The sequence below is a fragment of the Onychomys torridus genome, chromosome 10 (genome assembly GCF_903995425.1).
Source record: "Onychomys torridus chromosome 10, mOncTor1.1, whole genome shotgun sequence".
NCBI classification, from domain to species: domain Eukaryota; kingdom Metazoa; phylum Chordata; class Mammalia; order Rodentia; family Cricetidae; genus Onychomys; species Onychomys torridus.
In genome coordinates, this window is record NC_050452.1 from 87,908,045 (window position 1) to 87,933,490 (window position 25,446).

Consider the following 25,446-nt stretch of genomic DNA (forward strand, 5'->3'; position numbering starts at 1 on the left):
CAGCTTTGAAGAAAGATGTCAGTGCACTGAATAAATGGAATGACATCCGTGTTCACTGACAAGCAAACAACAAAAACAGAACTCCAGGAGTATTTTCCACACTCCAGTGCTTCCCAACTTGATCTACAGACCCAACAAAATGCCAATTAATAGTGTCGGCAAGTTCTTCTGTGGCCATTGGTAAACTGACTCTCATGTTGTCACAGGGAGGCCAAGGTCTCCGAACACCCAACTCAGCTGAAAAGGAAGGAGCTAACCATGGTGGAGCACAGCTCTATCCCAGAGCCGAGGACGCGGAGTTCCAGGCAGGCTGGCTCCAAAGCCAAGCCTTGTAAAAAGACAAATGGAAAACTGACTCTAGTCAACTCTGAATTACTATAAAACTACAATAAACAATCAAGACGGCGTTGACAAAAGGGGAGACAAATACACCAACCAAGCAGAATAAAGAGCCCAGGGAAAGGCTTGGAGAAAGACAGTCAGCTGATCTCTTTAGCAAGCGGTAACAAGATGGCGCTGACAGGCGAGCACATATACGTACAAACTTACACACCTTCACACACACAGGAAATGATCACAGATCTGAATGGAAAATGCAAAGCCATAAAATTCCTAGAAGATAACCAGATGATTTCTGGTTCCGAAGATTTAAACTCCCCCATAATAGTTCAAAAACTGAAGTTTATTTATTGGCAAACATTTAAATTAGCACATTTATTTTTATCAAACAAAAATAAAAAGGTCAGATATATCTCAAGACTATTTTTGGTTATTACAGATTTGAAATTGAGTCCCCTTTTCAAAGATCAGTGCTACTGTACCAGCTAACCCACTAAATTATCATCTTTGAATAAGAAACCAAAAATAAAAGGTAACACTTGAGAAAGGAAAATTATAGCTTCAAAATAAACGCGACTCTTCATTTCAAGAAATTATACGTTTTTCCTAATGTAAAGTAGAAAGGCTAATTGCCTAGTAAAAATAATGCACATCTTAACTTAAAAAAACCACACTGGGGGAAAAAAACAATAAAAAGTTTTTTAAAATTACATACAGGCCTCAGATGAACACAAGCAGATCTTTACAGTTAAACAAGGAAGTGATTTAGAGATACGGACATTATTAATGGGAGCTTTAAGCCTCCCGGAATTTGTTAAAGGATTTGCTAGTTCAACAAAAATTGTAACATTTCCATGATACACTATATATAAAGCAAAACGTTTTATCAATAATTTCTCTGTGAGTATAAGAAATCTAAGGACACTCCTACAAAGTAAACTAGGAAGCAGAGTGTGGTGGGTCACAATGTTCTCACAGCAGAAACGTCTGACTTAAAGAACTCCAGATAGAAAAAGAAAACTGTCCAGGGGGAGAGAGGTGGCAGGCGCAGACTAAACGGCTGAAATGTCCCACCTTGGCTCTGTCTACCTCAACGTCTCACCACGTACAACGGCAAAGAGAGACTTCTTATCAATATAGGGCCAGTGGAAAATGTCACTTTGTTCTATCATATTTTACATAAAACTTAAAAGAAATTGAGGAAAAACTATACTTGTATCTCAAGTGATTTCAAGAAAATCAGAGATGGGTGTGGTGTTGCATGCCTTTACTCCGAGCACTGGGAGCAGGGAGGGAGACAGAGGTGGGTGGATCTCTGTGAGTTCAAGGCCAGCCTGGTCTCCATGAATTCCAGGACAGCCAGGGCTGCAGCAAGACCCTGTCTCCTCCCACAAAAAGTCGTCATTTAAACAAGCATTTAAACTGTAGTACTCTAAGAAGAGCAGTAGCTAATTTAATGAGGCTTTATACTCATGTAATAATGTCTTTGCTACCTTTTAAATATAGAAAGATTTCTTCCATTCTCCAAAATTTACATAAAAAAAAAGAAAAAGAAAAAAAGAGTATTCATCACAGATGAAGAAACAGGTAGAGATGAAATGATTTATAAAGTAATTCCACCATTACCATACTGGGAGCAGAGTTTCACCTCTTCCTCTCCACATGCACCAGACACATTAGTGAACATCAGTGAGGTGTAGGAGGAGAGGCACTTGATAACAGCATGTCCGGCTGGGGACAGCTCACTGTACAAAGCTTCCCTGGCATGGATGAGACCCTGGGGGTTCAATGTCCAGCATCACTCAAAGGAACAAGAAGAAAAACAAAACGCACACCTCAACCAAATCCCGATTCTAGGGGTTCCCCAAACTCTACTTCTCCGCTCGTAATGGGCACACTCACTTCCATAAAACACACATCCTCTATATGTAGCACTGACGTGGCCATTAAAGGGAGAATAAAAACATGTCAACCTGCTCAGGATACCCACCGCGAGGGCAGGAGAAGGCTGGGCCTTCCGTAACAGGTTACCCACTCGCTGTACTGATTCTGAGGACACCGACCTCCAGACTTGGCAGTGAGATAAACACTTCTCATTTAAAATGTGGAAGAGAAGTGAAGGAGGAGCTCCAAGTTTACAGGGGATTCTGAATATTAGCAAAGGCTACTGTCCGCAAACAAAACTGGTTTAAAAACTTGAATCCTGTGAAGACCTTCGCATGAACATCAAGCTGCTAAGACATGCAAGCTGAAGCATCTGGAGACACTCTGTCACCTGCAGTTTCCCGGACAATCACAAAGTACTCAAAAATTCTTTGACCTGAAGGAAGGAAAAACAGATTAATACAATTCCTTTAATTAATTTGATATCTAATATTCATCTTCATCTAAGAGTCCAGAAGAGCTGAACATACCAATTCTATAAATAAACATCACAATGCTACAGCATTCATTTCTAAAACAAATACTAAGTATTTCAGTAGTAAGGTGAAGTCTAAAATCATTAATTTATATTTAAGACCTACAATTTAAAAAAAGATTGACATAATTTTTTTGACATAACAGACCTGTAATAATAACACTAATTTTATTCTCTCTCTCTCTCTCTCTCTCTCTCTCTCTCTCCCTCCCTCCCTCCTTCCCTCCCCCTCTCTGTTTTTGTTTTTTGAGACGGGGTTTCTCTGTGTAAGTCCCAGCTGTCTTGGAACTAGCTCTATAGACCAGGCTGTCCTTGAACTCACAGAGATCCATCTGCCTCTGCTTCTCAAGTGCTAGGATTAAAGACATGCGCCACCACCTCCAGGGTTATGGTCTCTATTTTTAAATATCTATATTTAAATAATATAGACCAACGATATGTACAGCTTTAATACGGATAATTATAAGAGATTAAACACCTTCGCAAATCACACATATAAATCTGTAGAATTAAGGCATAAACTTTCTTTTTATTTTATGTGTAAATGTTTTGCCTGCACGTACATCTATGTACCATATGCACGTCTAGTGTCCGGAGTGACCAAAAGGGGGCATCAGATTCCCAGAAACTGGAGTTATAGACAGTTGTCCCCATGAGGTACCGGGAATCCGACTCCTCTGAAGAGGAGCCAATGTTCTTAACTGCTGAACCATTTCTCTAGGCACAAGGCATACATTTCTAGAATGTTAGTGTATGAACAAAACTATGTAGATTCTGAATAAACCTAGCCAACAGAAGAAGACTGCAATGTAAGACTCTAATTCTCCACTCTAGACTACAAAATTCTGCTTCAAAGATAAAGGTTGTTGCCTTATAAAAATACCCTCCCCCAAATTCCAGGATTATTAATTAAAAAAATATGTGAAATGATTCCTAGTCTAAGAAAGGAAGTGTTTATTTAAAGCTAAGAAATGTGGCACTGGAGAGATGTCTCATTGTCTGAGACATTGCTACTCCTGCAGAGGACCCAGGTTTGATTCCCAGCACCCATATAACAGCTCACAAAGCACCTGTAACTCCAGTTCCAGGGGATCTGACAAGTTCTCCTGGCTTCCTGAAGCATGTACATACTTGCAGACAAAACACTTAGACACATTAAAAAATAAATGAAATTTTAAAATGATAGGGACTAGAAAGATGGTTCGGTGGGTCAGAGCACTGGCTGCTCTTCCAGGTCCTGAGACCGATTCTCAGCACCCACACAGCAGCTCACAACTATTTACAACTAGAGTCCCCGGGACCTAATGCCCTCTTCTGATGTGCAGCCATACATACAGGCAACACACCCATACACATAAAATAAGCAAATCTTTAAAAAGAACACTTTAAATAATAAAATACAATTAAAGTGGCTTTATAGGTTTAGTTAAATTGATGCTTGATGTTATTACAACTGCTGCTAATTTTATCTTAATAGTATCATATGTTAATTCTACCTTATGTTTTAATATCATAAATAGTAAGTCACTTGAATTTTCTTTATTACTTTATCTGATAGGGGAATCAACATATATAGTAAAGTGTTTCAAATGTTGAGGTTTTCAATTTTTTGAGATAGTCAAGATTTTACTATAGTAAACAGCCAGACATTTCATGAGGAAAAAACAAACAAAATTAGCCCATAAGTTTCCATCAAAACTAAACAAATATGTGTTTTTTCTTAGAGATCACTAAGATCACTAAGCTAATTAATGTAGCTAAGGATTTATTATACAATTCTTCCTATTACCTGGATGTTCTTTAGTAAGTCTCTCCCTTACATGTATAAATTACATTGCTCATTGGATAATGATCAACCTTCAATTTTCTGAAGGTTAAATTAACCTTTGTTAATACAGACTCAATGGTCAGGATAAAGCCAATTCATCCTTGACATGGTTTCCAATAAAGATTTAAACTAACACTGCCTAGTCTCCAAACATCAGAGACTATCTATATCCTACAACTTTAAAAACCCTCCACGCTGAATTCCTTGCAAAAGATAAACTAATTTTATGAACAGTTTATATTAAAACAGGCACATGCTAGTGATGTGTGACAGAAAAAGTGGGATGAAACAGGAGAAAAGGATGAGGAAAAGCACAGTGCTGTCTTCCAGAAAAGGAGATTAAAAAGATAAAGATGATTTTAGCTCAGGCCAGAGCTAGATTTCAAACCAAACAGTCTCAAGAGTGGTTCTCAACCTTCCTAATACCACGCGATGACCCTTTAATACCTTTCCTCACATTGTGGTGACCCCAACCATAAAATTATTTCATTACTACTTCATAACTGTCATTTTGCTACTGTTACGAATTGTAATGTATAAATATCTATTTTCCGATGGTCTTAGACCCCTGTGAAAAGGTTTTCACCCCCCAGAAGGGTGGCGACCCACAGGTTGAGAATCACTGGTCTGAAGTTTTTTAATGAATTTTTGTGTGTGTGTGATGCTGGGGATCAAACCCAGGGCCTCATGATTACCTGGAAGCACCCTACCCCCAAGCTACATCCCCAGCCCTTTTCACATACTTTTACAGAAGCTCTTCAACAAGCATGTGCTTTCACAAATTAATATAATTGTCTTAGACAAGATAAAATAAACACTCATCTTTTTCTAAACTGACCTTTTCAACCAGACTTTCATGCTTGTCTTTAAAGTCTTCATTGACATCCAGTGTGAGGATAGGCACCTCTTGAAGATAATCAAAGTTGGTTCTGTTTAAAAAGAAAGATGAACAAAATCAGAAAAAAATATTAAAAACTCCTCTCATTCAAAAGTCAAATGTTGTCAATCATTCTACAGTTATCCGGCAGTGAAGCGCTGGCAGTCTCTTTACACGTGGATTTACTACTACGCATACACCATCTCAGTTATGTCTCAGAATATGTAAAGCTAGGCATTATGATATGTCTTTGCTCAAAAGCAAAAAAATGAGGAAGGTTTTATGTTTTAGCGATGAGGACGCTACTGGTGTAGTGTAGTTGTAGAATGTTTGCCTAGCACGTCCAATGCAGTGGACTCCATTCCCAACACTGCCAAAAAAAGACAGAGAACTAAACTCAGAAAAGCCATTCAGAGCCCCGGGCGCTACGCAGTTACATACTGCCCAAGAGCTGACTCGGACAAGGTTTATGCCATTAACTAGGCTACTCTCTCCCAAGTCACACCTGAAGACACAAGTTTAAACTATATCCCAGTAGCTTCCCTTGGCCGTGTGGGATGCATTCCAAGATTCCCAGTAAGTCTGAGATCACGGTAACATCCACTCTGTGTGCAGGTAACATCCACTCTGTTTTGTCTTATACATACATCCATATACAGACTTAACACTTTCTACCTAAACTGCCTTGTCCCTCCCTGAGCTGAGAACTCTCCCCTTCCGTTTAAAGTGCATCAGCGCCTCTCTTTGGCATAAGGTTGCCAGTATCTCTACGCCCTACTCTAGCACTTCAGAACCATTACTGAAGGAGACAGAGGTACTTGGATATGTGACACTCAATCTCAGAACAGTGACTAAATGACTATCGAGTCCATCCTGTATATGCCTAGAGAAGCTGGGCAAAGCTACAACTCATATCCTGGGCACTGCTGGGTGGAAGAGCATAGAGCTGGACAGCACAGTATTTCAACACAAGGCCATGTCGTCCAGTATGGCCTCAGGCTCCTGGGCTCAGGCAATCGTACAGCCCCGGTCCCAGGAGACAGGACTGCCGTCAGGTATAGCCAGTTAGCCAGCAACTTTCAGTTCATGAATTCCTTCTGAAATTTCACATTTGGTATTTTTGGATTAAGGCTAATATACCATTGAAAGTATATTTAATATTTTTGGATTAAGGCTAATATGTAATTGGAAGTATAAAAATTAAAACAGAATATAACAAGTAACTTGGAAATATGAATAAATATATGAATAAAAATAAACATTTGGCTGGACGGTGGGTTGGGGATAGCACACACCTTTAATCCAGCACTTGGGAGGCAGAGGCAGGCAGATCTATCTCTGAGTTCGAGGCTAGCCTGGTCTACAGAGTTGAGTTCCAAGACAGCCAGGGTTACACAGAAAAAAGTGTCTCAAAAAACAAAAAAATAAAAAATAAAATAAATATTTGTCCACATTGTTATTCACATCATCCAGCTTCTAGATTAAAATCTGATAAAGGGAATCACAGTGAGCAGCGAACAGTAAGAAACCCTTACTTCAGAGTTCGATGAAGGAGCCAGCTTTCGTGTTTATAGTGAAGTTTCTCCAAATACTCCAGAGGAATGCCTTGTTCTTCATTTCTTCCCCGTAAATATATTCTACTTAAGCATTTCTAAAAGCAAGCAATAAGAAAAATTCAAGTAACTATTTGTGTCTGCTACTGTTAAAATTTTATTTTCTGTATCTTTATGTTAGCCAAAAAAAACTGCATTTATTTCTTCTAGAAAGTTGAAATAGCTAATTTTTCCGTGTTATTTTAGTCAGATGGTAGTTCTAAATTAGGTGACCTTTGAAAAATACATCAGTATCCACATATGAAATACACTAATTAACTAAGTATGATAAAAGGGGGGAGGGAGCTAATAGTTCATTAAATATCTACCTACATTTCTCTCTAGAAAACAACTGGCCAGGCGGTGGTGGTGCACACCTTTAATCCCAGCACTTGGGAGGCAGAGGCAGGCGGATCTCTGTGAGTTCGAGGCCAGCCTGGTCTACAGAGTGAGATCCAGGGCATCAACCAAAACTACACAGAGAAACCCTGTCTTGAAAAAACAGAAAAGCGGCTGTCACTGGACGGATGCTCTGAACCACCACAACCTAAAAGAACACAGGGTACTTTATCCCTGCCCTCTATCGGTATGACGGAGCAAGGTGGCCACCAGCCACCATGGCTTTTCAGCACTTGAAGCATGGCTAATGTGGCGACAAAGAATTTCCAAACTTTATGTATAACTTTAATAGTCATAAACTTAAATAGCCACACTGGACTGCGTGACTCTAAACCATTTTTCTCTAACAGTATATATACAAATGAAATTGCGTACAATTTGTGGGAGCTCATCAACACTCAGATGTGAGAACCACCACACTATGCTCTGTAGTGAAGCACCTGTCTACGATGTACAAGGTTCTGAGTTCAACCCCCAGCACTGCAGAAGGAAAAAAGGCACCCCAACAAGTAACATTCACAAGACTACGGCAGCCCATAAACTGTGACACAGTCTGCTATCAATCCTTTTTCAATAATCTTTAATTGAAAGACACAAATGAGCCCAGTGTTGTTGTGGGTAGCCATTCCAGTAATAATTTCACCAATACAGTGTGATGGCACACGCCTTTAGTCCCAGCACCGGAGAGTCAGAAGCAGCCAGATCTCTGTAAGTTCTAGTCCAGCCTGGTCTACATAGTGAGTTCCAGGACAGCCAGGACCACACAGCTTGTCTCAAAAACATAAACAAAGATCATAAATGAGAGGTTGGGCCAACCACAGCAGCAGGAGGACCTACTGTTAGGCCCCCAGCACACACACAATCCAGGAGAAGGTAGGCGGAAGCAGGCGCATCCCCCGGCTTGGCTGACCAGTCACTCCAGCCAACCAGTGAGCCTCAGGCTCAGAGACCTTGTCTCAGAATTTAAGGTGCTGAAATGGAGCAGCAGTCTTCTCCAGGACAAGCCCCATAATGGGTTAGCCAAGCCCAAGCAGTCAGCCCCAAACCCACATTCACGGGGGCAGCAATGCAGGGCCTCAATAGGCTGTTTTCAAATTTATGTACACACACACAGGTAACACTAATAATTAAAGAATGAAGAGGCCGTGATTTTGAAAGTGAGGACATGGGAGACGTTAGGAGGGGAAGGAAGAGGGGAGAGAATGTAAATAGAGTACTTATATATGAAATTCCCACTGGTCAGTCAGTCTAGCTGACTTGATCTGTCTGGATTCATTATGTAATATAACCGATTAATACAACAGGGATTTCCCAGGAGCTCTCTTAGCTGAAAACAAGATCTCTAAGTCTCTTTGCAAGTGTGCCACTATTTATTTGTACCAAGTCACAAGTAACCATGAATTTTTTTAAAGATGTGTTTATTTTTTATGTATACAGTGCTCTGTCTGCATGTATGCCTGCAGGCCAGAAGAGGGCACTAGATCTCATTATAGACAGTTACGAGCTGCCACCATGTGATTGCTGGGAATTGAACCCAGATCCTCTGGAAGAACAGCCAGTGCTCTTAACAACTGAGCCATCTCTCCAGTCACATAAAATGTTTCTTAAAGTGACCCTCCAACAGTTGTGATATTCATAAAGCAAACATTTATTAAGTTTCCACTATGTCCCCAGACCTTCCTCTGGCCCTAGAAATCCAAAAACAGCTAAAATATCTATCCAAACTTCCACTTCATTAAGCCTGTATTTTAGAAGTGGCTTTGGCAAGTCTCTTTATTCTAGCTCTGACGGGATGAGAAGCTGAGTAAGTTAGGAATTAAGACAAAAAAAAGGCCTGGTGAAGACCAGAGAAGACCAGACTTGCCACATGTACATTTCTAGTTTGCTGAGAAAGTCTGTGCTGCTCTGAGTTTCTAGGTGAGGAGCTAAAGAGTTGGCTTTTTTATTTCTTTTTAATTTTATGTCTATGAATAGTGTTGGCTGCAAGGATGCCTGGCCACCTCATATGTGTGTTGCCCACAGGGGCCAGAAGAGGGCATCAGATCCCCTGGAACTGTGGTTACAGATAATTGTAAGCTACCATGTAGATGTTGGGAATTCAACTTGGGTCCTCAGGAAGAGCAGTCAGTTCTCTTAATCTCTGAGTCATCTCTCCAGCTTGCAAGTTGGCTTTAAATTGTCACTACTCCAGCCCTCTTATGATTTCTGATATTACTTTAAAATTTCAATGGCATAGCAAATGTTTAGTGGTCTCACCTCTGGAGTAGCTCGAAGGTAAATTATTCCATCCAGTTCAAGGCTTTGGCCGAACTGGCTGTTCATCCAGTCATGCCAGTCCTGGTATATTGTCCACTCTGTTTCATTCATGCAGTCAGACTCATACAAATTAGATGCAAAAATATACCTGAAAGAGAATCTCCATCAGCATATACGGCCTTTCAAACACAGACACAAATTATAAAAGAAGTGGGCATGAAATACACTCCTAAATTCTGTAGCAACGAGTGCCTTGGAAAGGATACACAAAATGTCTTTCCCAGTACAGGAAATGGGTTCTTTGCCAGTAGCTATCAAAATGTTGACCAAGGATCCCTGAAGGTCCCCAAGCTCCTTCCAGTTCTATGAGAAGCAAGCTTACCTCACACAACTATACTTCAACCAAAACACATATGTGCATACATAAATATACAAACACAGATAAAAACCCAGTTTAATTAATTCAGACACTGAAGACCTACAAAACTCTAAAGCAGTGCTGCTCTTCTCACTGAACACCTTTTATCAAAAGTCATCTATGTTAATAGAGCATGGTTACTATTGACTGATTCTTTCACTTTATATTTGTATATTGGCTGTATATTGATTCTCAATCATAATTGCTAATAACATACATATCAAATGACAAATTTTTTTAAGACTACTTAACAATTAAAGGAAAGGGATCCCTGAGACCAAAAATTTTATGAGCCCTATTCTGAGATCATTAAGGAGGTGAAAAGGTGGGGTAATTCAAAAACAACTATAGAAATTTTTAATTTTTATCTCCTTTTCCAAGTCGAGAATCTAGAACAGGTGAGAACTCTAAGGGGTTGGAAGGAAACGGGGCTGTGCTAATGTCATTAGCACCTCAATACTAACGGTATTTTTCAATGTCATTATCTATCTAAATCCTTCAGCTCAGCCTCTAATTTGACTACCAGGAAATGAGAAAAAAGAAAACGTCTAGTTATAAACTCCAGAGAGCCAAATAGAAGCCATTTGCATACCTGTCACTATACACAGATCGTTCAAAAAATAACACAGGTTTCTCCGCATCTTTGAGCTTGCCATTGAGAGAGGCCAGCTGAGCTCGGATCCGGCTGAGACAAGCATACGACTGGAAGGTGAAAGACCATCGTTCGGGCTTCTCGTACATCATTTGAAGAACATTCCCACCACTTTTCTGAGACGTTGTCAATTCCTAATTTGGCAAAAGAAATAAACAACAACAACAAAAAAAACCAGTATGATTGCCAGTAGTTACTTTAACTCTTTTGCGCTGTCTTGTGGCTTTGAGACACGGTTTTTGAGACAAGACTATACAGCCCTGGCTGTCCTGAAAGCAAGGATACAGACCAGGCTGGCCTCGAACTCACAGACATCCACCTGCCTCTGCTTCCCAAGTGCTGGGATTAAAGGCATGGGCCACTATGCCCTCGGCGATTTTAACTTTTTAAGAGGTTCATAAAGAGAAATTGGGGGAAAGGGTCCTGGAGAGAAGGTTCTGTGTTTAAGGACACTTGCTTCTCTTGGAGAGTACACAGGTTTGGCTCCCAGCAACCCAATAGTGGTTAAAAACTGTAATTCCAATTCCAGAAGACCTGACACCCTCCTCTGGCCTCATGGGCATTGCACCCATATGATGCAGACATATATACAGGCAAAACGCCATACAAAATAAATAAATCTTAAAAAAAAAAGAAGAAAAATTTCATGAACATATTATTAGCAAAATCAAAACAATTAAATTCCTTCTCCTTACTCTTTTCTACCATATGTCTTACCTTACCTGCTATCTAGAATAACCCTTAGATCTTTCTCACAAGTGGAAAAAAAGCTAAATAAAAATATCTGATTGATATATATATATATATATATATATATATATATATTGAGCTGAGGATCAAACCCTGGTCCTTGCACTTGCTAGGCAAGCATTCTACCACTGAGCTAAATCCCCAACCCCTGATTTATATTTTTTTAAAATGGAAAAGATAAAATAAACATTGTACTCATATTGCCTTCTCAGAATAATCAACTATGGGGCTGGCAAGATCAGGGGAAGTTCTGGCCACCCGAGCCTGATGACACTATTTTGATCCTTGGAACCCACACAACAATTGAAGATCACCAAGTCCAAAACGTTGTCCTGTGATTTCCACACTGCCGAGTCAAATGTGTGCCCACACACAACCACATATACAAACAAATAAATTAAAAAAAAAAAAAAAATCAGCTACATGGGGGCCGGACCAACGGTTCATTGGTTAAGAGCACTTCTCCCTCTTCAGAAGACTCGGGTTCAGTTCCCAGCACCCACATGGCAGCTCTTTGTAACTCCAGTTTCAGGAAATCTGATGCCCTTTTCTGACCTCTGCAGGCACCGGGCACACACACGGTGCACATACATACATGCAGGCAAAATACTCATGCACATAAAATAAGATAAACCGATCTCTAAAAAAATCAGCTACAGCTAAGTCACCATGCCTCTCTCAGATAAGACATATATACTCTCAGTTTACCAGCTTCCAACATTCCGATTGTCTAACAGATCTAACGTAAGGGTGCTCTTCCACTTACAACGGGGTTTTGTCCTTATAAATAAATCCTAAACTGAAACTATCGAAGGGATAACACACCATAGTAAACTTGTGGTTGTTCTGAGACGCTCTGACTTCACTGCTGGTATCCAGCATAAGAGTGTCTCATCACACTCTTCCAGTGTAGGAAAAATCCAAATATGAAAACCAAAGCACACCAACACTGCATGTGCATGTTTCACAACACCACAAAGTTAAAAAACAATTGTAAGTTCAACCATTGCAAACAGAGTTAACTAGAAGACTGGTGTATTCCTTTACTGCCTGGGGCCGTTAGGTATGAGTTTGTAACTCCAATCTTGTAATATGACAGAACAGAACTGTGCTCCAAACTTGCAACTCAATAGCAATGTTGTCAGAACATTTTCAACATTGAGAAAAAAACATATAACAATAAAAACTTAGTTTGAAAAAAAAAAAGTTTGAAATTCCTTCATCTTAAACAGGAATTGCAAATGGCACCTAGAATTAATTTTTTTAAAATATAGTTTCCCAGCTCAGTCCGCCAAAAAGCTTATGAACAATAATCCTGTAGAACAATCACAAATGTCATCTAGACTATGACTTCTAAATACTTTTCCCTCTGAGAGGTGTTCTGTATCAGATTCCAAGTTTGGAAGCTGGGCTTCGAATGCCTTGTTCCAATAAACAAAGAAACTACTGGAGATCTCCAGGCACTGCACAAGGGGCTTCTGTGTGTTAGAGAAATCTGGACAGCCAAAAACAAGGAAGGTGAAAATCTGTGAGTTCACAGTACTTAAAAAAAAAAAAAAAGACAAAAACCTGTCATCTTTGGAGACAGTTAAAGCATCCATTCTCTTTTCTGGAAATCTGTAAGTAAAAAGAAAAAAAAAAAAGTATTTTATCTTCTATAAGACACTACAGAAAATGCAGTGTCTTTTGGGGCTGGAGAGATGGCTCAGTGGTTAAGAGCACCGACTGCTCTTCCAGAGGTCCTGAGTTCAATTCCCAGCAACCACATGGTGGCTCACAACCATCTGTAATGAGATCTGGTGCCCTCTTCTGGCCTGCAGGGACACATGCAAACAGAGCACTGTATATACATAATAAATAAATAAATCTTTTTTTAAAAAAGTGTCTTTTTAACAGAATCACAGCTAAATAGTTCTGGTTACTTGAAAAGAATATCATCCTTTACAACATATAACAATTGACAAGAGATGTTAAGAAAACAAATAAAGGCCGGGCGGTGGTGGCGCACGCTTTTAATTCCAGCACTCGGGAGGAAGAGCCAGGCGGATCACTTCGAGGCTAAGCCTGGGTTACCAAGTGAGTTCCAGGAAAGGCACAAAGCTACACAGAGAATTTAGATTTTTTTTTTTTTCTTCCTTGAGATAACAAAGAAATCAACTGAAAAAAAAGGAAGGGGGACCCATGGTGGGGATGGCATTTGTGATTGTTCTACAGGATTATTTTGGTAGTATATGTATATATATATATATATATATATATATATATATATATATATATAAAGGAAACAATTAAATCAAAGCCTTGCATCATGCAAATCACCGGAGAGTAAAGTACTGTTTTAAGTGAGTCTGTAAACAATCACCTGCTGGTTTTCAAAATCATTGTTGCCGGAATTCAGGGAATGAGGAAAGAAACCATGTAATTTTTGTACTTTACCAAGTCTTTTTCTGACAAGTGGTAGCCCATTGGTAGCACAGTAACATTTCAGCCACTAGATGGCAGGTTACAGAAATAAACAGCTACAACCAAATAAGCTATAGAGATGGACATTTATCAACCGAGGGACCAGAGGAAGGCTAACGCCACCTTCTTCCAACTCTACAATCCCCAGGCGGACCGACTGGGCCCCACACGGTCCACTCCTCAGTGCCGACAGTACTCTAAGACAGCTGAGGTTTAGACACTGGGTCATTCACATTACAACTACAAAGAACAGATTGAGAATGCGCTGGAGAAGGGCTCCATGCAGAATCAAACCCATTTCATTTATGCTCCTCTTTATGGAGCCACGGCTTAACCCAGGGCCTTGGGCTTGCTAGGCAAGCGACCTACCATTGGGCTACACCTAGCCCTGAACACCCCAGTTTTTGTAGTCTAGCAGAAGTCTGGGGATGGGGAGTAAAGACAATATCCAAAAATACAGAGGAGCCATCAACACACTTAATGCTCCATGTTTCACATTATCCATAAAATACTGTTTCCCATATTTTCTGAAACCCAACTTACAGTACAGAAGACCATCGCCTCCGACTCATACATAAAAATTAAGAAAATGAATTCCATATGGGGAGGAAATCTCTTTAAAATTTAGTACTTGATATTCAAAGGACGGGGATATATTAAGTTGTGCCCCTCAGCCTAAAATTAATTATGCTTTGCAAATAAAAGTGTGAGAAATATTTAGTTATCAAAACCTTAAATCCAAAAGAACTACCAAAAAAAAAAAAGAAAGAAAGAAAGAAAGAAAGAAAAAGAAAAAAGAAAGAAGAGAAAACAAAAACCTTCCTAAATATTCCTGTGTGGGTTAGTTTTATGTCAATTAGACACAGTTACAATCATCTGAGAGGAGGGAACCTCAATTGAGAAAATGCCTCCATTAGATCTGGCTGTAGACAAGCCTGTAGGATGTTTTCTTAATTAGTGACTGATGGGGGAGGGCCCAGTCCACTGTAAGGACAAGCCAGTACACAGCACCCCTCCATGGCCTCTGCATCAGCTCCCTCTTTCAGGTTCCTGCCATGCTTGAGTTCCTGTCCTGACTTCCTTAGATGATGAACTGTGATGTGCAAGTGTAAGCCAAATAAACCCTTTCCTCCTAAAGTTGCCACTGGTCATGGTGTTCCATGATAGCCACAGTGACCCTAGCTACGACAATCCACAAAAGCTATAGGCTCTTGTTACTGATTTTCCTTCTCCATATGATTTACATTTGAAATACCCAATAGTTCCCAGAAATCCTCACATCCAATACCTCTACTTTTTTTTTCCCCAACTCTTTTTAGACTGAACAAGTTTCTGGCAGACCTTTCCAAACTCTCTACTTTCAATTTCACTTCTCCAGAAATGAAAACTCTCAGCAATCATTAGCACACACAACCATAACTTCCACTATGAAAAACGAAATTAAGTCTTTTTATTCCCCTATTCTCTCATTTGCAATACTGTATTGAAAAGGGCTAGTGAAATGAAGCATGTCCAGAATGAAATGTGGAGAATGATGGTATAGCATGAAGAAATGAGGTAGAAATGGATTTGCACATGACAGGGGTTGAAAAGATTAATAAAATTCAATTATTGGAGGTTTAGGTTTTCTTACGTATTTTCATTTAAATTGTAAAAAATCACTCAAGAAATTTAATTTGTGTAAGTTTTTTTTGTTGTTGTTTTTGGTTTTCCAAGACAGGGGTTCTCTGTATAACAATAGCTCTTGCTGTCCTGGAACTTGCTTTGTAGACCAGGCTGGCCTCAAACTCAGAGATCCACCTGCCTCTGTTAAGTTTTCTAGGTATACATAGATATATTTCAGATAGACAGGTAATCTTCAAACACTTCAAAGGTCTACAGAATATGGCATTTAAAATATTTTTAAAATTTAGACTTTCTGGACAGTGAGACATGTCTGCTCCTGGCAGCACCGATTTACCTCAGAGAGGAGGATGGGCATTAAAGACACTTCATATGGAGTTTATCTTCACCTTGGCAAAAATAGCCATTTGGGCAAGAAACTGTTCTTGCCTGGACTGCTTGATCGATTGGACATGCAGGACCCACAGAAAGGTGACCACTGAACTTTGCTTGACAAAATGGTCCTTCAGGTTCTGGCTTCGCAGAGGAAACTGCCAGACATTCTACAGGACACTGAGAGAAGTGACCAAGAGACTCTAGCCCTGTCGGCTGAAGACAGATGCCCCAACTTTACAAAGGAACATTAGGTGACTGTCCAGGCTGCCAGCTGTCTCTGTCTACCCTGAAAGACTCCCGAAAGTTGCTTGCGTCCTTCTCCCATTTCTCAGGTATTATTATATTCCTTCTGAGGTCTTTGATGTGGTTGAAGATAGTTATAATTTTCTCAGTTATGATAAAAGGTAAGTTAGATACAAAACCTTAGACTCACAAATATAAGATAGATAGGATATCTTCTTTAATATTGTAACTGTAATTCTTGCTTGATAATTGTTTTGTTATATGTAATTGTACTATGTAAAAGTTAAAACCTTGCTTTTTGAAAAAAAGAAAAGGGGAAGTGCTGTGGGATGTCCTGTATGTCAAATGTGTTGCCCTGATTGGTTAAAATAAATAAAGTGCTGATTGGCCAGTAGCCAGGCAGGAAGGATAGGGTAGGTGGGACAAGGAGGAGGAGAATTGCGGGAAGTAGAAGGCTTGGGGGAGACACTGCCAGCCACCACCATGACAAGATGTAAGGTACTGGTAAGCCATGAGCCACGTGGTAACTTATAAACTAACAGAAATGGGTTAATTTAAGATAGAAGAAGCCTGCCACGGCCATACAGTTTGTAAACAATGTAAGTTTCTGTGTGTTTACTTGGTTGGGTCTGAGCAACTGTGGGCCTGGCAGGTAAACTCTAACAACATGCCTCTGCCTCCCAAATGCTGTGATTAAATGCGTGCACCACCACTGCCCAGCTGCTTGAAGTTTTTAAACTTTTAAAACCTTTCAAACTTTGATGTGATAGTGCATAAATCTTAAATGCAAAGCTCAGTGAATTTTTACACACACAGCTAGACTTAAAAGTGGTTATTTGAAATGAGGTGGGGGCAAAAAAAAAACAAAAATACACTGCATCTCTAACCTGAAGAGTTTTGTTTTGTTTTGTTTTTAATGTGAATGGGTGTTTTCCCTGGATATATGTCCGGGCACCAATTGCCCAGAGACCAGAAGAGGGCATCGAAACCCCTGGAACTGGAGTTACAGACAGTTCGTAACTTCTGGGTCCTGGAGAACCAACAGCTAGTGCCCTTACCTGCTGAGCCATACCCAGCCCTAAAGAATGTTTGAGGTGTGGACTTAATTAAATTCTCCTTGCATACCTCAAATTCATCTTGAGTATTTTGTACATTGCACCACCTGGCGACAGGCTCAGGAACCACTTCCCAATCCTCACAGACCTGTTTGAGGATATTCACAAATGTGGACTTCCCAGCAGCTGTTGGAAAAAAGAAAGGACAAAATTAAGAAAATTTGTTTAAAAAGCAAAGCATAACCAATGGTCATTGGCTTTCACAAGATTAATAGTGAACAATACAGACACAGAAACAGTAAGACCCTTTCCTTCATCGTTTTTATAAACTAAAACTCAAAGATGGTCCCCAGAGCCATTTGTGCCGAACAAATTTGTTACTAGTTTTAGTTTACCAAAGGCAAGGAACAGAAGACTCAAAGGCCTGGTTAAGTTTGGGAAAGACGTTATGACAGAAAACAAACAAACAAAAACCTACTCTAGCCTAGCTTTCCTTAGCCAGGCCCGTAGAAAAGAACTTTCTGAAGAGTAAGAAGCCTGTCCTCCTAGCCGGATGTGTGAACCTGACCAGGGCCCGGACCCTGGTTCCCGGTTACACAGGAAGACGAGATTCTCACCATTCTTTCCGAAGCTACTGTGACAGCCAGTACAGTGACAGTCGTTCCCAGTCTTCTGGTTTTCCCAAACCTCCCTTTCTATGACTCTCCTCTCTCATCTGAAGAGTTCCCAGATTGTGGCCTGCACTGCTCACTCCCAATTCAGCAGGCTAAAGGAAACGGATTCTGGACTCCAGGCCAGCCTAGGCTACATAATGCGACGCATCTCAAACAAACCACAGCAGGTGTAACAGCACATACCTGTAACCCCAGCACGTGGAAGGCTCAGGCAGGAGGGCTGGTATGAGTTCAAGTTCAAACAGGGATACACAGTGAGTGCTGAGCCAGCCTGGGCTACAGAGCAACACCATGCCTCCCCGCCCACCAAAAAACAATTTTTTTAAAAAGGGGAAAAGGAAGGTATAGACCCCTAATACATCCAAAATAATTCACCAATAATAAGCCAATTAAGAAATAACTATAAAATCAATGTGAAGACACATCCAATGCTTACAAGCTGACGACTATTACTATCTAATCCTAATAAAGCCTATAGCTAACAGAAATTATTTAAGTCTTGCAAAGCACTTCCTATGAGTGGCAGCTGTAGAAATCTGCCTCAATTTTATGGTTCTGTGCCCTCTACCAAACCCTTAAAATAAAAAGATAGCTTTACTTTTCCCGATCGTTCACTAGTTTCTGAGATATCTAGGGGAGAAAAAGACAAAAATAGCTTATGTGTAATCAGGACATACTATAGTCATCATTTTAGTATCAGTGAGTCTGGACCTGTGGCTAAGAGCAGCACTTCTAATGACCACCACACCCTTTCTATCTTAAGTCACCAAATGTTGTTATATGAGGCATCACTGGCCAGTATTCTGTTCTTCCTTCCTCTTTAGCTACACACACACACACACACACACACACACACACACACCCCACAACCATACAGCTTCAATATCTTCGCCAAATGTCCTCTTCCTTATATACGGACTCAGGGTGGGCACAAAGAATTGGCCCTTGACTTACAGAAGTACACTCAAACCTGCAACATTATACAAGGCGAGAAAGAATCAGGAAGGACTTTAGAGACTCATACACAGATCAAGGAAATGGGGATGACAGGGCAGGTAAAGAACAACACATCAACGCGTATTAAATCCAAAAAGGAGAAGAAATAAATACAAAGACAAACTGGGTGGCTATTTAGTTGAGGTGAGAGCACTGGTGACTGAAATTCTGTGTGGAAAGGATAAGTTTACATACAAACAGGAATGCATTCAGAAGAGTGATTGAAAGTCATCAGTCATTGGACTAGGCGGAGAAGAGTACATGGTATTCAGGGTAGACAAGAAACACACTAAGTATCTCAAACTAGTCCAGAATCTAAAAGCACTAAGGCTAACACATTAAGCCTTCTTCTGACATCGATTACCACCAAAAGAGCTTACACAGCCAAACTTTAAAATTACAAATGTTAAATATTACTTCAAGCTGAGTAATCATCGTCAGCTGCAGTTCCCAAACAGTCACTGCCCAGTTCCTTCCTTAACGTTTGGGAGGGAGATCAGGGCTGGGGCAAAGCTAATAAACTCATATTCTGTGGAGGTGGAGGACAAGAGCAGCTATGAAGAGTTTTACAGGTCACAGGAGGAGAGGTGGTGGCACAGGGCTTTGATGCCAAGCAGGCAAAGGCAGGGAGCATGCTGGGAGTCTGAGGCCTTGTAGTCACTACATAGTGAGTTCCAGGCCAGTCAGGGCTGTGCAGTGAAACCATCTCAAACAAAAGTTACATTAACAAACAGAATCCCTGGACCCTGGACCCTGGTTCAATTCCCAGCAACCACATGGTGGCTCACAACCATCTACAATGAGATCTGGTGCCCTCTTCTGGACTGCAGGTGTACATACAGACAGAACAAACAGAATCCCTAACACCAAGCAGGCATCACCATGCTAAAAGTCATTCTGAACACACTGATAAGAGCCAATGAAGCCTCCATAAAGCTAACCTACGGGAATAGTTCCGTAAACACAGATCAAGAGAAAACAGGTTGTTACGTGACTATGCAACTTAAAATGACCAAGCAATCTTCAAATTTTAGGAAGAAGAGAAGAAGTACAAACCAGTCTTGACAGATTGCACAATTTTTACATCAACAGGTTGCTTGGGCCCGACAAATAAGGTGAAGGGGATGTAAGCAACCATACAAGAGCAACAGGCACCTGATGGAGCCTCCCCACAGGGAAGTTAGCCAGTGGTGAGACACATGCTAATCTCAATGACAGTTCCTACAACACCACTTAAGTCTAGTTGCCAAGTCATCAGAATTTTTGGCAGTCAAAGATCTAGATGCTTGAGGGGAAGTCTCAATACTTGTAACTAAGTTTTCCTAAGAGTGTGCAAATGCAGGTCATTAATGTGCAGCTCTTTCCAGGTCATGGAGGGAGGGATTTCCAGGGATGTCGGTGAGGAATTTTAGGCACAGATAACACAATTGCATCCGTATGCAGAAAAGCAGCTCTGGAAGCAGATAAACAGGATATGGAGTGACCCATTCACACATTATTTCAGTGCTGAGAAGATTAAAGATGCATGGAGGAAAGGAGACTTGGAGATGCCCATCGCCTATCTGGGTTTGAGAGAAGGGAGATAGATAATCCATTATGGTTCTGATCCCAGGGGTTGTCCACTGACACTTACTTCAAAGATGCCTTTATTGAGAGCTTCCTCCTGTCGTTACATATGGTCATTTTTATCCACTAAGAGGCTGTGGGGAGTCTTGCTAGTAATCATGACATCTCAAGGAACTTTTTTTTTTTGAGCTGAGGATCGAACCCAGGGCCTTGCAAGTGCTCTACCACTGAGCTAAATCCGAGATGAGGATCTCTTCCAATGGCCTGCGTCTTAAGTGAGGAGCAAGTACAATATGCCCTCTTGTTTGCGTTCAGCTCTACGCTCTGGAAGGCTTACACCTGCTTGACTTCTTAAAGAGCCGGTGCTCTGAATGTGGTAGGAATGAAAACATCTGCTGCCTACATCAACAGTCAGTACTCAACCTGCAGCCCCCCAAAATAACAGCTGTATCAAAACAGGAAACTTCAGTAGGCTTCCTGTGGTAGGAAATATAAAAGAATGGGAGATTCATGTTCACCATGCAAAGTGGCATGCAGAGTGTAGTCCGTCCCCCGTCCGGTGTCCGTACCCCCCCCCCCGTCCCCCCCCCTGTTTGGACAGAACTCCAACGGGCTTTGAACCATACTTCAGTGTTTACCTGTATGTGGGAAAGGAAGTATAAAAAAATTTTTTTCACCAGTCAAAAATCATTAAAAACTTCTTCCCTCATATGCCTATCGTAGTCTTAGGAATTGCTACAAACGCCAATCCAATTGTCGACAACCAAGGAACAGATGTGGTATATACCATTCAGTGGAATATTATTTAACACTTTTTTTAAAAAGTGCTGCACTCCGGGGACAGGCAGGCGGATCTAAGTTCAAGGTCAGTCTGGTCTACATAGTGAATTCCAAGACAGGATTACAAAGAGAGACCCAGTCTCAAAAAACCCAAATGATTTTTTGTAAAGTACTACAGAAATAAACAGCATGAGTGAATCTTAAAAGCACGCTGGTAAACCAAACAAGACACAGAAGACCAGACATTCTGATTCTGCTTAGGACACTGGAAAAAAACAAAACTTGCAGGTATTAAAAAGAAACATGTCAGGGCTTGTAAGGGGATGGGAAGGGAGAAAAGAGCTGACTACAAAGAAGCACAAAGGGAACTGGAGCGGGCGGTGACGAAAGCGTTCTCAATTTCGCGGTAAAACGGCGGCAAGTCGGGGAGACCTACCGGAAGAGCACACCTGAAGAAGGTTTCTCCTACCTAACTTACATCTCCACTAAAGCAGCATCCCCCAACGGCGCCCCGAACCCTGGCCAACGGAAGTCCCCAACAAAGAGGGTGCAGCGGCGCAGAGCGCGCCTTACAAAGCCCCGGGCTGGCGCAGGGCCAGAGCAGCCACCGCGCCGGCGCGGACGGAGGGAACCCCGAGGCACCGGCAGCGGAGCGGGGTCGCCTTACCGATGTTCCCCTCGATGGAGATCTTCTTGATGCGTGTCCCCTCGGAGCTGGTGGAGGGAGACGGGCAGAACCTCTTGGGCGGGGTGGCCATGCCTGGTTCGCGGCGGCTCGGCGCGGGACCTGCAGGAGAGCGGCGGAGCTGGGGGAGGCGGCGGCTCACGCTCGCGCCGGCGGGACCCGCACTTTGACTTTGGCGCGCGGGGAGGCGCCGGTGGCTGGGCGGGCCCTTGGAGCGGCCACGCCCTGGCGGCCCCGACTCCCAGCCTCCCCGCCTCGTCCCGGCCAGCCGGCGAGGGCCAGTGTGCGGCTCCAACCCGGGAAGCGAGGGACCCCGGGGCGCAGAGGGCAGGGGCGGGGCTTGTGAAGCGAAGGAGGGCAGGGGCGGGGCTTGCGAGGCGGGGGAGCAGGGGGCGGGGCTTGCGAGGCGATCCGGGGGGCAAGGGGCGGGGCTTGCGAGGCTATCCGTGGGGGGGCAGGGGCGGGGCTTGCGAGGGGATCGGGGGGCAAGGGGCGGGGCTTGCGAGGCGATCCCTGGGGGGCAGAAGCGGGGCTTGTGAGGCGAGGGGGCGCAAGGGGCGGGGCTTGCGAGGCGATGGGGGGGGGGCAGAGGCGGGGCTTGCTAGGCGAGCCCTGGGAGGGCAGGGGGCGGGGCTTGTGGCGAGCCGTGGGAGCGCGGGGCGGGGCTTGCGCGATGAGCTCATTCGAGGACAGGGGCGGGCCTCGCTCGGTGAGCCCGGGGAGCGCAGGGGCGGGGCTTGCAGGACGAAGCCCTGACTGTCAGGCTTGGAGGTTTGCACTCTTCTTCCCAGAAAAGCAGGTGATCGGAAATTCAAACCGAAAAGCCTCAGCAGGTGCTGCTCACAGGAAACGTGTAGCTGTCCCGCACTGTATTCAGGTTTTTTTCGTTAACCAGTGATCCAGTGCGAATCCCACCTGAGGGCTGGGAATGACAGGAAGTGCCGGGAGTGACGGGAAGGGAGGGAGTGGCTACCGGTTTAAAGTCTGAGGCCGGGGGAACTGAGACAGCAAACAAGGAAGAGCGCTCCGCTTTAAGTTGCAAGCTCTGCTCTGCTGTTTATAGTTACCTAACACTAGATATGTTTCTCAACAGCATGGCTATGACTTAACATTGCATGTCCATCGCCTAACTCGTGACTTTTAATGTCATATACGTATATTTCTATAGAGATGTGCTTATTCTGCGCGCGCGCGCGCACACACACACACGCACGCACACACACGCACACACACACGCACACACGCACGCACACACACACACACATTTGTATGCAGTGCGTTAGAAGATTGAGGTAGATACAGATGCAGTTCATTTTTAGTCAGGGTAAAGACCTAGTAAACAGATTACCCCCATCTGGAGGTTAGATTCAAGTTATCTTTAAAAACTAAGGGACTCGTTATTGTCTTTTAGCTTGTAACTATCATTTGGCCTGAAATGTGTCCTACAAATGGACCTAGCAGCGGAGAAATGGCGACTTACTGAATGAAACAAAGACGATATAAAAAGGAAATGACATGACTACCCTTAGGTATGGTAGAGGAGAAAGTTTATTATAGATAAACAGAGAGTGTAGGTAGAAGCAGGGACATCTGGGAGAGCCCAGAGTGGGTGTGACCAGACTGAGCTGGACCATAAGAGAAGTAGAGGAGGCCGGAAGGGGAACCAGGTGCAGCAGCCAAAAAGCCAAAGCTACAAAAAGGAACAGGTGACCAAAATGTCTGGATAATATAGGAAAGAGCCTCTAGGAGAAATGGCAGCCCAGCGCCTGGGCGGGAGAGTTCAGGGTAAAATGGCAAGGTATGTCAGCCATACCCTCTGACAGGTAGGGACTGAGGGGTGCTGGGAGAACCTGGCGGCCAGGTCCAGTTGGGTATGTTAAGTAGGCACCTCAACCTCTTGTTCCCGGTTTAAAACTTAAAAGAGCAGAAATTAAAAAGTGAGTCTGCGGACTGATTGAATTTAAGGCCCATTCCCTAAGATGGAACCCATACCTGACACTGCTAAGGTGGCCTGAGACTAGACAGGCCAGGGACCTAGAGGAAATCCAAATACTGTTCTGCTAAGGAGAACTAGCAATAAAACCATTCCAGCCGGGCGGTGGTGGCGCACGCCTTTAATCCCAGCACTCAGGAGGCAGAGCCAGGCAGATCTCTGTGAGTTCGAGGCCAGTCTGGTCTACCAAGTGAGTTCCAGGAAAGGCGTAAAGCTACACAGAGAAACCCTGTCTCGGGGGAAAAAAAACAAAAACAAAAACCAAAAACCAAAAACCAAAAACCATTCAGCTATACACATAGGTCAGTGTCTCGTTCAGCCAGCATCAGAGAAGCTTCCCCCTACAACAGATGGGAACAAAACCAGAGACCCACAAAGGACAAAGTACAGAGAGAGAGACCTTGGAATATTCAGTCTTATAAGGGATGTCTCCATCAAACCCCTCCTCTCAGGGTTCAGGGAACTAACTTTATGGCAGAGGAGGCAGAAAAAGTGTAAGAATCAGAGGTGAGGGAGGACACCAAGGAAACAAGGCCCTCTAAACACAGCCAGGACCACACATATGAATTCACAGATACTGTGGCAACATGCACGTTCCCTGCATGGGTCTAAGCCAGTTGGGGTCCTAGAGCCAAAAGAAGTTGATGCCCAGAAGCTATCTCCAATTGATAACTGCCTGCAAAAGAAAAATCAGTTTTCTCCAATGGAGTATCATGGGGAATACAAACTACTCTTAAGGAGAGACCAACAGTAGATGGCCAACACAAACTCACTGGCATTTTTGGAGATGCTTTGTCTGGGCATTTTGTTTGTTTTTCCCTTACAGGTCTTTTGCATATATCCTATGGTTTCCAGTGTTGTGTTTTTATGGAATTTCTGTGTGCTGTGTGTCTCTGGGTCAATATGCGTTTTTTATGCCTTTTCTTTGGTTCTTTTTCTCCTGGTAGTTTCCTTGCTTCATCCTATTCTGGCTTGTTTTTGTCATATTCTGTTATTATTTTTAGATGCCTGTTTGTATTCTGATGAGGAAATGGGTATAGATTTGGGTAGATGGGGAGACAGAGAGGATCTGGGGAGAGTTGGGAGAAGGGAAGCCAAAATCAGAATATATTTTATGAAAAAAAATCTATTTTCAATTAAGAGACTGGAATGATGGCTCAGGGTTTAAGAGCATTGGTTGCCCCTGCAAAGAGCTCAGGTTCGACTCCCAGATTCTAGGGCTGTTCACAACCATCTGCAATTCCAGTTCCAGGGAATTCAATGCCTCTTCTGACCTCCACAGGCTCCTGCATGTATATGGTACATATATGTACACTCAAGTACACACATACATAAAATTATGTAATATATATGTGTATATTGTTCCTTAGCAGCTTTCCACCACATATATGTGTGGAATGATTTATAATGAAGATAAGATAGATCATTTCTCAATTCAGTGGAAAGATCCACAAATATTTCAT

At 42.4% G+C, this 25,446-nt stretch overlaps 1 protein-coding gene across 1 annotated transcript; it reads right to left on the reverse strand.

Annotated features, from left to right (window-relative positions):
* Positions 1–1,681: 1,681 nt before the first annotated feature.
* On the reverse strand, positions 1,682–22,327 carry Dck (deoxycytidine kinase). The gene is made up of 7 exons (XM_036200960.1): positions 21,973–22,327; positions 17,360–17,475; positions 10,721–10,914; positions 9,711–9,858; positions 6,999–7,114; positions 5,425–5,515; positions 1,682–2,659 (listed from the first exon to the last, which is right to left on the reverse strand). Exons 1-7 carry the CDS (start codon positions 22,061–22,063, stop codon positions 2,633–2,635), a joined length of 783 nt encoding a protein of 260 aa, XP_036056853.1. The 5' UTR covers positions 22,064–22,327; the 3' UTR covers positions 1,682–2,632.
* Between the last annotated feature and the right edge of the window lie 3,119 nt (positions 22,328–25,446).